Raw genomic sequence first — 12,824 nt, 5'->3', positions numbered from 1 at the left:
AAATACTTCGCTTCTATTCAGAAACCTCAGCAGACCATTGTGCTTCCTTTTCTCCGGTCTGGTGCCATGGTAAATTCTGTCCTGGATCATAGTAAGAATGACAGTGCAGCAGACCTGGAAGATGAAAAGGCAGACACCAAGGGGATAAGGCATTAGCAGACAGTGCTAGAAACCCATGAAGTTTGGGTACCTTATCAGTCAAGCTTTGGCTAGGAAGATGAAACTAGCCTGAAGTACATGGAGAGACAGAAGACCCAGCTGGAACCTTTTGACCCTTGTTTGTGTTTCCAGAACGCTTTCCATTCAATGCCATTGCTTCCAATGGGAAAGCAATCTTTAATCAAAAATGGTCACTTTCCTTCAGTCAGAGCCCGTCTCAAAGGAGATGGATGGTGTAACTGAGGATAACACCTGAGATGGTCTGCTAGACTCCCAATATGCAGGTACACACACACACACACACACACACACACACACACACACACACACACAGAGAGAGAGAGAGAGAGAGAGAGAGAGAGAGAGAGAGAAGAATGGAAGTGGACCAAATTTGGAAACATTCTGAAGCTCAAAAACCTTATGCACGGAGAAAATCAGTTCTATGTGAGTCATTTAAATAGGACCACATACTCCCACATTTGAAATCATAAGATTTTTCTCATCCATGCTGTTATATTACATGTATCCTGTGATGTATGTGTGGAGAGGTTGGTTTCTTATGTTGGTTTCTTTGCTATGTTAATCTTGACGCCCCGTTCACCATGACCTGTTCTGCTGCCACAGCCTTCTGTTCTGTTTCCACAGTACCTTTCAGGTTTATACTTAGTTTGTAAAAAGAACCAAAGACTTGGAACCCTGGTTCCCATGCCCTCTTAGAAGGACAGTGCTATGAAGATAACAATCATGGTTCTAAGACAGATATTGTGGGCAGGAGGATACTTGTTAAAGGGATTGGAGGGGTGATGGTGGCAGCTTGAGAGAGCAACGAGAAAGAATTAACTCTAGAAGGAAGGGATACAGCTGAAGCTACAGAATTGTAAATCCAATAACCTTGTGGAGGAAATGTGCTTAGCATGTTCCAAAGCATAGAGACTTAATGAGTGATGGGACCGTGAATCAGGGCTTTGTTCCATATAATAATGAGGCATTACCAATCAAGTTTTAATCCGAAGAAGAGACTTCTGTGGTTTATAGACTTAAAGGTGAATGGCTGTTTGAATTTTTACATTACACTTTTTACTTTAAATCATATGCTGGGAGGTGGTATGGAAAATGTATCTCTAAGCTATAGGCCTTGTTATATAGTGATTTTTTTTTCTTTTAAATTGCACTAAAAATTAGCATTCAGTGAAAATATTGGCTGATGGTAGTTACAGTATATTGTCTTTATGTACTTTACAGTTGTCCCAGAAACCCTGAAAGATGAGTAAATGGAGAAAACAAACAGAAAGGTTAAGTGAATTATCCAAAAACATACCTGTGGCAAAGCTGAGTCCTAATGAACAGCCTCAAAGATAAACCTTCAAAGAAACTTCAGCAAGCTAGTTGATGAAATTTGTTTAGAGCCTAATGTCAGGACCAGATTGATTACCTTCCAGCTGGCATATTTATCAGGTATTATCATTCCCCAGGCCAAAAAAGTAAATTCTGATTGTGCAATTTAACAGGGGAGAAGATTTGGGTCCACACATATGATGAGCAACTAGTAATAAAGTCTAAGTCTGCCCAACTGTACAGACCAGGTACAGAGAGGTACATCCCTTTGATGTTTACCAGTTTGAAAAATCAATGCAAACATTTCTGATCAGTATTTCATAACTGGCTGTGCTCGAGTTGTGGAGTTTTTTTTCCCAGCTAAATTTTTAAGATTTTATGTGTATGAGTGTTTTGCCTGTATGTATATTTGCACACCACCGGTGTACAGTGTCAATGGAGGCCATAAAAGGAAATGGATCCCTGGAGACTAGAGTTACAGGTAGTTTTGAGCCGCATGTGGGTGCTAGGAATCAAACCCAAGGTTTCTGGAAGCATAGACAGTGCTCTTAACTGCTAAAGCATCTCTCCAGACCCTCGCCTTGGGAAGTATTAATAATAAAAGACTTCTTGAGATTTTTGTTTAATTTCCTGATGGTATGTCTCCAGCGTTTTGCTTAAGCACCCCAATTTCCTCTCTTCTCCAGTATAAAATGGAAACCAATTTAAGGATAACAGTTCTTTTCCAGCATACAGTAGAAACCAATTTAAGGATGGGAGGTTTTTTGTTTTGATTTTTTTTTTTTTGAGACAGTGTTTCTTTGTGTAGCCTTGGCTGTCCTGGACTGCTTTGTAGACCAGGCTGGCCTCGAACTCACAGAGATCCGCCTGATTCTGCCTCCCCGAGTGCTGAGATTACAGATCTGTGCCACCATATCCACGTACAAGATGGCAGTTCTTAGGGTTTTGTCCTGTGCACTCCCTACCCTCCTGAGTCATCCTGCAATAACCAGAGATATTTTCGGTTACCGTAACCGAGGGTGGTTTCGTAGGATAAGAATTATGGATGCTGCTAAACGACTTATAGTGCACGTGATAATGGTGCCTGGTTTTTCTCAACACACACGGTAGTATTATCCAGCCCCAAATATTAATATTATTAAGGTTTACAAGCCCTTTTCCACTACTTGTGTTCTCTTCGGGAACACACACTAAGAATATGAAAGAGTGAGCCATAAGTCCAATCAGACTGCAGCAGACATGCACTGCGAATACAGAACACATGCGCCTGTGCCCAAGCCAACCTGACTGCAGGATACTTCAGTTGCACAGAGTCCCTGTGCAAGTTGGTGCAGTCCCTGTGCGCATGCGCGTGAGTGAGCTGGGCGTCACTGTCAGGTGTCAGGGCGTTTGGGGAAGAATACACCTATTCTCGCGACCACTTCATGCAGCTGAGAGTTCAGACTGCAGTGCCCATTGGGAAATGAGACAATACAAAAGGCGAAATGGCTGCTCCAGAGACTGGTGTCTTAAGAGGCGTCTCCTGAGGCAGTGTCCGCGACAGCCGCGAGATGGCGCTGGACGATCATAAATGGTCCCTGTTGTGCTAGTGTGCTCCCTTTACCCATTTTCCCCGCCCCCTTCCCAGCTCACTGGGCAGTCTGCAGTGACTGCTGCAGTACCCACCTGGAACTCCACCCAAGGCTGTCCTCCCCCTGGCTGTGAATTCTTAGTTCTCTGTTCTTTTGAACAAAACTGAGGGGCATTAGGTCAGGCCCAGCCATGATCCAGAGTAGGGGGCTGCTTTACTCAGGTCACAAAGTTAATTTGTCAGAAGCTGTAGAGAATTTGCCAGATGTTGATTTGATTGTGCATACTGGGCTAAAAGCAAGGATTCTGGAGTTTGGATTTAAGCCCAAGGTAACTCTATGGGAACTTTGGCATATTATTCAGCTCTGACATGAACAATAATGGAAATAGCTCATACCATATAATGTTTAAAAACGGCTAAATGGATTTACCTATGCAAAGCACGCAGGGCATTTGTGGGAGGGTCCACAAATATTAGCAAATGCTAGTTTTATAAAAACCTTCAAGATAAATGAAATAGTTTCCAGAGAAATAGTTCTTTGACTTGAAACTATTCAGGGATGAGAGGGTTGTGCAAGAAGTGGGACACTATCTAATAGCATCTACCATCTTTCCTGTGGCCTCGGCTTTGATGAAAATTGAGGAAGATGCTGTCTTCTTGCTGGCTTCGGGTGTTGCTTAAGCTATGTGTTTAACACATGGGGGCATCCGTTTTAGATGAGAGTGTCTGTTTTATGCCCATGGCAGATGACAATCAGAGTGCAGTGGGACAACAAGGGCCAGTCCCTTGGCCCTTTCTTATATGTTGGCCTCTTTCTGTATGTTCCTTGTTCTTCCTCTTTCTATGTGTTACTTGTTTCCATATGTACCTTGACATCTTTCTTTATGTTACTTGTTCTTCCTTAGCCTTTCAGCTGATTGTGAGAAGAATGTGGTCCCCAAAACCACAGAGCCCTGGCAGGAGACAGATGTAGCTACAAGAGGTGGCCAGGGAGACCCAGCTGTGGCCACTGAAAACTCTGGAGGTCCCAGTGCACCCAATCAGCTCATTGACCTTGACTCCTGTGCCAGCAGGTAAGGTCTTACAAATGGCCACCTGCTGCCTATGGCCAAGGTTTCTGTCTGGGCCACAGTATGGGTGGGAACTGCTTTTCTAACTCCAGGCCATTGTGTGGCACATTGGCACAGTCACTGCCTGGGTTTTTCTCTGAATGTGCTCAGGATGCTGACCCCCTGGTCCCAAGTCAGTGTTGACAGCTTTCTGGGATTCGAGAAGCTGGGATGGGGCTGTGATCAAGTCGAGCATGAGGCAGGAGGGAAGCCTGTCTCCAAGATTCTACATGTGTGGGATCCTAGGGTGGTCAAAGTATGACAGAGAGCATGAGTGCCACAGACTATGAGAAAGGCAGAAATAGAATGAGAAAGAGTAATACAGCAAAACATAGACAGCCACAGGACAAGGAGGGAGCATGCTTAAGAAAGCCAAAGAAAGTGAAGAAGAATGTTGGTTTGGGTATGTCTCTGTACATGAATGGTGGATGTTTTGACAGTGACTAAAGGTGACTGTGAAGTATGAGCAGATTTTCAAGCCCTGACTCAGGCTCTTCAGAAGAGTTTTAGCCTTACTGCCCACATCATGTTATTCCACAAAGCTCTGGACATGTACACAGATCATTACATGCAAATGACTTCTAGGGAACAAACAGATGCGTTAGCCACTCACGCAGGAGCAAAGCAAAGGATTCCTTACAGAAAACAGAAATGCTGAAGAGAACCAAGGCCTTTGTGACCAGGAATGTAGGAGAAGGTACAATTAAGCAGGAACATTAATTTGTAGTTACCACCACATCATGTGTTTTTTCTTTCGGTGCTTCATGTCTGTACAGTTATGGGCTATAAGCGTGCAGCCCACCATTCATAACACCAAAGGTATTGAACCAACCTAGGTATCTAACAACAGAGAAGTGAATAAAGAAAATGTGGCTTCGGTGCATAATGGAATTCTTTTCATAAAAATCGAAGTTATGTTACTTGAAGGAAAATGGAGACCATCATATTAAGCCAGTCCCAAGAAGACATGACAAATAGTCGTGTATTCTCTCATTTGTGGTTCTTAAGTTTTTCTAATGGTACATAAAATCAATGACATAAAAATACCTCCCCTAGCAGTGGACTGGGGGAGGGGCATAGGAAAAGAAGACAGAGGGAAGGTGGGATTTGGAGGGGATGGGAGAGAGGCTAAAGCTGGGATACAAAGTGAATAAATTATAATTAGTAAAAATAAAATTAAAATTAAAAATACAAATAAAATTGTAAAGGGGAACAAAGGGAATTAGTTAGAGGGATGTGTGAAATGAGAGTCAAGGTGTATGGGGAAAATGTGCTCAGTATACAAAAGTGCTTGTTTTAAATTGTCCTTATGTATATAACAGTAAAAGGTACAATGAAGACACACAAAATACCTTAAAATAAAAATTTTAAAGTGAAGCCTACAGATGCAGGAGAAGGTGATTCCTCCTGTTTTCCTTTTCATTTTTTGTTTGTTTGTTTGTTTGTTTGTTTGTTTGTTTTTGTGATGGATGGGTACTAGTGGTGTCTGGAAAGATTTTTCTTTACAGGAAGATTGAGGTTAAAGCTGGGTTAAAAGGCTAAGAAGGGTTTTTCCTAATAGACATAGAATTTACATACTAGTGAAGTCATTCCAGATTGAGGAAACTAGAGGCATGTCAAATGGTAGGTATATGGTGAATGTTGATTCAGTGACTACAGGGAAGAAAACGGAACAAGGCAGGCACTTGTTCCTGAGATGGTGACTGCAAACTATACCCTGAGGATCCAAAGGGCCAAAGGCAGTTTTCAACTAGGAGAAGATGAGCTGCAGGAGTGTCAGGCCAGGGAGATGCACAACAGCACAAGCACAGGGCAGGGAGCTGTATAGGATCTGTGGTTCAGACTATAAGTGTTACTGACTTTAAAGATAATGGTGATAGAAAGGTAGCACCCAAGGATGCTCCCTGTTGTCATACTTTTTAACTCTATTTTATCTGTGTTCCTTAATGCTTCTCTATCCCTACTCTACCCCAATCCTTTCCAACACCCCAACACTTGGTGGGAAAGAAGTTTAGTGGGGAGAGGAGGTGTAGTTTTTCTTGGGTATATCCTGCTGGTTAGGGTCGTTGGGTTCCTTGTGGAAAGTCCAATCTTTGAATCCTCGAATCTTCGAATCTTCATTTCAGGACATCTCCAACTTCTCATCAATCTGCATCAACAGCAACCAGGAGCTGCAGGGGGGAGCAAAAACAGTCTTCTTTCTTGGAGACTCCTCAACACTCTCTGGGTTCTGGCATTTATTCCCCATCAGAATCCTCAGATTTAAACTATGTGCAGCTGGCAAAGAGCTCCTGTTAGAGCCTACACCAGGCAAATAGTTTGCTGAGGTGGACAGTCTGAATCATTCCCACATCCCACACCTGGGATTAAAACAAAAACATGTTTATATAACATAACTGAGTTTTTAAAGACATCCAAACTTCCACAACAGCTCCCAGATTTCTGTTTGGGGTGACAGGGTGGATGCTGAAATGAACTACCTGAGAATGAGGAAGTTAAAGGAGTTGCTGAGCAGCTGTGACAATGTCAATCAAGGTCATTGGGTCATGTTGACTTTGAAGTGCCTGTAAGGGTATCCAAGTGACAAGTCAGCCCAGTAGGCTGACTAGAGAGCTGAAAGTTGTCCGCTTATAGGTAAGAAATGAAGGGGAAAGAAAACAGTTTGGGAATAGTACCAAGAAGGAAAGGTTTGGATAAACAGAAAATTAGTAAAGGGTGAAATCATGGAAACCAAGCCAAGGTAACCTAAGTTTCCATGTGGCATAAATCCTGAATATGGCCCATCTAATTTGGCTGCTTTGGGAGAAGTAGTAAGATGTCTAGGAAGTGGTATCATTTGTGTATAGTAGATTGACAAGAGCAGGAGCTGGGGAGGTGCAGGTAGATGTCTAAAATGTCAGATGTGAATTGTAAGGGTGTAAAAAGGATTAATTGGATGATTGTGACTGTAATAGCTACAGGATAATGTGCGCAGTTTGCATAAGTGTACCCATGCCTTTTTTTGGCAACTTTGTTTGGGTTCCTATATCACCTTTCTCCACCCCAATCTTTTCTTACCCAACCCAAAACTAGGTAGGCAAGAAAGAAGGTTAGAGGGGAAAGGTGCCATAGACCTCTTGACTACTTCCTGTTGATTAGAGTTCCTTGGGGGCAAGTCCAGTCTTGGTCATCAGACATCAGAATACCAGCAACCAGCAATAACAAAAGCAACATCAGGAACCAGCAACAGGGGGAGCAGCAGCTGCCATAAGCCCTCCTGGGGTTCTCTTGAAAGGGTTTCAAGAGTCCTCAGATTTCCAAATGTAAGCTATCTGCAGCTGGCAAAAATCATGCTCATGTCAGAGCACGAGACACATTATAGTTAGCTGCTGTGGACAATCCGAAGCAGCCCCATATCCCACACCTAGGATTAAACAACAACAACAACAAAAAAGAACACATTCACATAACATAACTTTTTTTTTTTTTAATGAAACCAGAATTATCGCGACACATAAGAATATAGAGAAAAGTTCACTTCTTGAAGAGATCATGGTGTGGTCTAATTGTTAGAAAGAAAAGGCTCTGTGTCTGAGACAGTTACAGCTGTGGAAGAAGGGAAGTCAGTGATTAGAACTATGTGGAGATCTGGATATTTTTCTCAATAAATTAATAAGATACAAGTCACATAATTAAGTCAGGTTATATTTAATGACTACCTTGTACCAAACCAAATGCCCAGTGTTAGGGATATGGGCAAATACAACTTTGTTTCTGCAAGCTGACACAATGGAAGGTAATGAAAACAGTTAGCTATTATGGCTAGTCCTCTGGAATCAAGAATGTCTAAAGAGAAATGATTAAAAGGTCTTGAGGATGCTGCTTACTAGGGAATTTGGCAATTATCATTTATTCATTTATTTATTTTTTTATTTTAATCACAGGTCATTCACTTGTATCCCAGCTGTAGCCCCCTCACTCTTTTCCCTCCCAATCCTCCCCTCCCTCCCTCATCTCCTCCCTGACCCCTTCCGAGTCCACTGATAGGGGAGGTCCTCCTCTCCTTCCATCTGACCCTAGCTTATCAGGTATCTTCAGGATTGGATGCAATGATCTTATCTGTGGCCTAGCAAGGCTGTTCCTCCCTGGGAGGGGGGGGAAGCTCAATGAGCCGGTCATTGAGTGCCTGTCAGAAATAATTCCTGTCCCCCTTACAAGGGAACCCACTTGGATACTGAGCTACCTTGGTTTATGTCTGAGCAAGGGTTAAAGGTAACATCCATGCATGGTCCTTGGTTGAAAAAACAGTCTCATAGAAGACCCCTGTGTCCTGATATATTTGGACCTTGTGGGGCTCCTGTCCCCTCTATCTAGGTCATACTAACTCCCCCTTCTTTCATATGATTCCCTGCACTCTTTGGCAATTATCTTTTGCAACATTTTAACAGATGTGGCATGCTTAGGGAACACTCCACACTTTTTGATATGACTGCAGTTTATGGTAAGAAGGTGTGGTGGAATTGATGTTGGACAAATGATATGTAGAAAACTTATTGCAGTAGGCCTGAGATGGCTATGCTTGGGAGGACAGGATGGTCTTGTGTGGCTTCTGTGAATGTGAAAGAAAAAGGGTTCTCTCTGCTAATAATATAGGAAGGGATATAATGAAATCTGTTTGAAATGTTTCCCATGGCAGCAATTAGAAGAGTGGACTAAAAGTGGGCAGAGGGGCAGGGAAAGTCCACCATGAAAGAGATTTTGGGCTTAGACTAGGGTAGTAACCATGGAAACACAGGAAAAGAGATAGAACAGACCCTGGACTGGGCAATGGATAAAACGGATAAGACTCAGAACCACGCTTCTAGGTTGAGGAACTGGGTAGATTGTTTGCCTCCTTCTGGCTCAGATGATGTCTCCAGTCTTCCAGTTAGCTGCCTCACTAAGCAAGTGTGCAATCCTGACCTGGATCAGAGGTTGTTTTTCAGTGAAAAGGTCCTAAGTTGAACCACTAAGATATGAGAAGATAAAGAAAATAGGAAAGCTTGGGTCAGGAGGTCTTGCACAAGCTGATGTTTCCAGTTTAGAGAAGGAGCTATGTTACTTCTCCATCTATATGGGACTCAGGGAAAGCCTCATATTTATCTATCCCTCAAAAGTCCCCCCTTCTTATTTTATAAGAAAAGATGGATTACTCATCTGAGTGTTCAAGATATCCCAACATCCCATGAACCAACAAATGCCTCTCACTATTGTCAAAAGAATTACTAACATAAGTATTATGGACATAATGTTAAATGAATGTTGAAGGATATTAAATGGGTTGAATCTCTGTAACTCGCTGGATGAGAGCCACCATGGAAGAAGTTTCAGATGCTATAGCAGTGACTGCTGCCAAACTGTAAGTTAAAATGGAGAATATACACAGTTAGAGAAGGAACAATTGATACAGGTCATTTTGAACTGTCCTTGCCTTCTTTAACTGAGGAACTCCCAGTTAGCAGCATATATGGAGGGTTGACACATAAAAGGGTTTATACTTGTTTATTTCCCATATACTCTCACATACATTCTCATATAATACTCCCATATACCATCACACTGTCAGGCCTTTGCTCTTCTCTGGAGAAGATATACAACATTCATTCTTTCTCAGCACTCCAGGTGCTTGTGAGGAGAAGAATGTGGCCCCCAAGATCAGTAAGACCTGGCAGGAGATATCTGCAGCCCCACAAGATGGACAAGGAGACCCAGCTGTGGCTATTCAACAACTTGCAGATTCCAATGGACCTGAGCAGCAAGTCAAAGTGGAGGACTGTACCAACAAGTAAGGGCCTGCATGGCCTCTTGCTGGCCCTAGCTCAGGTGTCAGGGGCACAACCCAGGAAAAGCACATGCACCTGTGACACAGGCCCATTTCCCTTTGCAGGCATGAGTGTCTAGAAAGCAACAGGGAGCAGACCTGACTTCCTGCAGGGTCTTGAAGTGCAAGTCTCCTCTTGGAGTCATAACATCAGATCAGTTAGAAAAAGACTGGCATAGAGTACCATATTGTCTAGCAACCTGTTTGAGCCTGAAAATGTGGGGTTGGAGTTAGGGATATGGGGTGTTTTGCCATTAATGGGACTGTAAGATCTCAAAAAGGTAGAGCCTGGTGTGGATGAAACTTATTGCCATAATTAAACTGGCCAGTTGGATGAGTTCTTTCACTGCTAAAACCACCAGGATGATATCTGACCTGCTCCTCATTAATACCCAAGTCCTTTGACTCTCTTCTGATGTTCAGCAGTTTTCCAGAGAGTTTGATATACGGAGAGGGAGCTAATCCTACAAAGGGATTGTCTAGTTTTCTAACTAGGAAACTAGACTTTTTTTTTCCTGTTGCTTCCTCCGGGTTCCTGAATTCCCAGTAGCCTAAATTCAGCATAGAAATTGGAAGATGAAAGTCTCACCTGAGTCATTATGAAGTGGGCCCAGTCTCCTCCCATCCAGCCTGGATTTTCTTATCTGTATAGTGAGAAGTTCCACTCATCGATCTATGAGAAACCTTCCACAGTAATAATAAGGGATTTGCAGCCACTCTTCCCCAAACACTGGCATGGTTTTAAAGGTCTTAAAGTGGCAAATTTGGGGTTAGGCTCAGGAAGTAGAGACATGCTCACTCTTCATTATTTTTTTCAGATTGAAAAGCCCTTCAAGCTGCACAGTCACTGTTACTGTCGGTGCCACCTCCGAACAAACTCAGTTGTGTATTCCAGCTGCCTCAAGTGAGCTGGACTCCAGGTCAACTGTGTAAGAAGGGTTTCCTATAACCTTTCAAGTAAAGAATGTTGCTTTTGTTCTGTTTTGCTTTCTCCATCATGTCTCATCCAACTCCTAGCATCCAAGTAGCAAATGAGCAGATACAGTGTATTCCTTAGTCCCTCAAGTATAAATTTTACACTCCCAAAGCCTATTGGCAGGACTTGGCATGGCCCTGTAGCATGCTTTCCCTGTCATCTCAACAAGAAACTAAAGTGGAACATATAGGACACCAGCAGTTGCAACCAGAGGCAGGACTTTGCCACCTGTAGAGCTTTGTTAGCATCCCTAAGGGACATGGCTGGGAAGACCCATGAAAGCCAGGGAGGCCAGGCCAATGTTTGTCTCTCCTTTGTGTCCACTGCCTCCCCTGTATTATTGAATACCTTTTAGCCTACAAGAAGGGATGCCATTCTAGGGAGCCTGCTGAGAGAAAGGTATGGTGGTGAGGTACCAAAAGAATTTCTGCTGATATCCGGCCAGGGGACTGGAGCATGGAAATGAGGGTCAAGTATGGTGCTACACTGAGAGAGCAGGAAGCAGACCTTGTTTACAAAGCTTGTAGAGGCTTTCTACAGCATATATTAAGGTTACTTGCAGGCTCCTGGATCCCAATTGATAATGGAGTGTAAATAGCAGGTGAGTGCTGCAGGGAAAGTGCTGAGTGGAAGGAACCAGCTGTCCTTCATTCAACCACTGATGACATTCTGATTGTGGATAGAATAGTGAAAAAGACTCAGCTACAGAGGAGGGAAAGGAAAGCTGAGGGGGATTGAGGCTTCCTTGAAAGATGGCATGCTACTGTTAGTTTCAGGGAGCCACCTTCTTCAGCTCTCAGTCTAAATACAAAACCCAGGAACTAAGATTTGAGCCCATGTGTACAGTGGCATCACCAGCCTGGCAACTCTGTCTGCAGCTACCCTTTCAGCCTGGCTTGTGGAGCCCCACTAGCCCCTCTACCATAGGCCTTCGCATGAGCTTCTGCATTTCCTTCAAACTGAGGTGAGGCATTGCCCTCCTCTGTGGGCCAGGTCCAGTCCCATGGTATCTTCTAGTACATGCCCTATACATGCCCTATTCTGCTGTGCTCCTTCTACAGCAAAGGAATTCTCTTCGTGAAAGAGTACATGAATGCTAGTGAAGTGTCTTCTGGGAAGCCAGTATTTTCACACTATGACAGGTAAGAACAAGTTTCAGCTGCTTTGTTGTCATAACTTGTACCAGGCCTGGTACTGCCTTCATTCCTGCATCCTGTTACCTCACTGATGACTCAGTAGAGAGTAGCTACTGGATAATCATCCATTGTATGACAGCATAGTGCAATTGCCTACTAATGCATGATTTATGGATTTCCAGGTTTTCTATCTAGTTAGATGGATAGAAAAATCATCTTTAGTCCCCATGTTCTTTCATGCTAGGTGGCCTCATATACAGACACCTTTTCACCGATCACCTTGTCAGCTTTCTTTCTGATACCATGCAGGAAGGTTCTTCCATGTGTTTTCACTGCTGTGCCACCTGTCTACACTCTAGCTTATATGAAGTTGATATAAAAATAGCCTGCACAATTGACTCTGGTTGGCTTGACACAGAAACATTGCTGTTAAGCTGTAAGTTTTACTTCCTTATTCATTCCCAAGATCACATCAATATTACATTATGAACATCCTAAAAGTCAAAAGTTCCACAGGTCTTTAAAAAGTCAAAAACTTAAAAATTCAATCTCTTGAGAACACCCAGTCTCTTAAAATTGAAACCCCTTTAAAATCCAATGTCTCTCAATTGTGGGAACCTGCTATATGCATATGGTAGATAGATAGATAGATAGATAGATAGATAGATAGATAGATAGATAGATAGATAGATAGATAGAT

General features: G+C 42.9%; 1 protein-coding gene across 1 annotated transcript in view; it reads left to right on the top strand.

Moving 5' to 3' along the window:
* The window catches only part of Znf185 (zinc finger protein 185 with LIM domain), a 53,722-nt gene that overhangs the window by 21,731 nt on the left and 19,167 nt on the right, over positions 1-12,824 (top strand). Inside the window, exons 12-15 of the mRNA XM_055608749.1 lie at positions 3,970-4,137; positions 9,806-9,976; positions 10,831-10,941; positions 12,050-12,130. Of these exons, the coding sequence (XP_055464724.1) occupies positions 3,970-4,137; positions 9,806-9,976; positions 10,831-10,941; positions 12,050-12,130 (531 nt within the window). The remainder of the gene's footprint in view (positions 1-3,969; positions 4,138-9,805; positions 9,977-10,830; positions 10,942-12,049; positions 12,131-12,824) is intronic.

The sequence above is a fragment of the Psammomys obesus genome, unplaced genomic scaffold (genome assembly GCF_907164565.1).
Source record: "Psammomys obesus unplaced genomic scaffold, mPsaObe1.curated_primary_1811, whole genome shotgun sequence".
NCBI classification, from domain to species: domain Eukaryota; kingdom Metazoa; phylum Chordata; class Mammalia; order Rodentia; family Muridae; genus Psammomys; species Psammomys obesus.
This window is presented reverse-complemented; position numbering and strand designations above follow the sequence as displayed.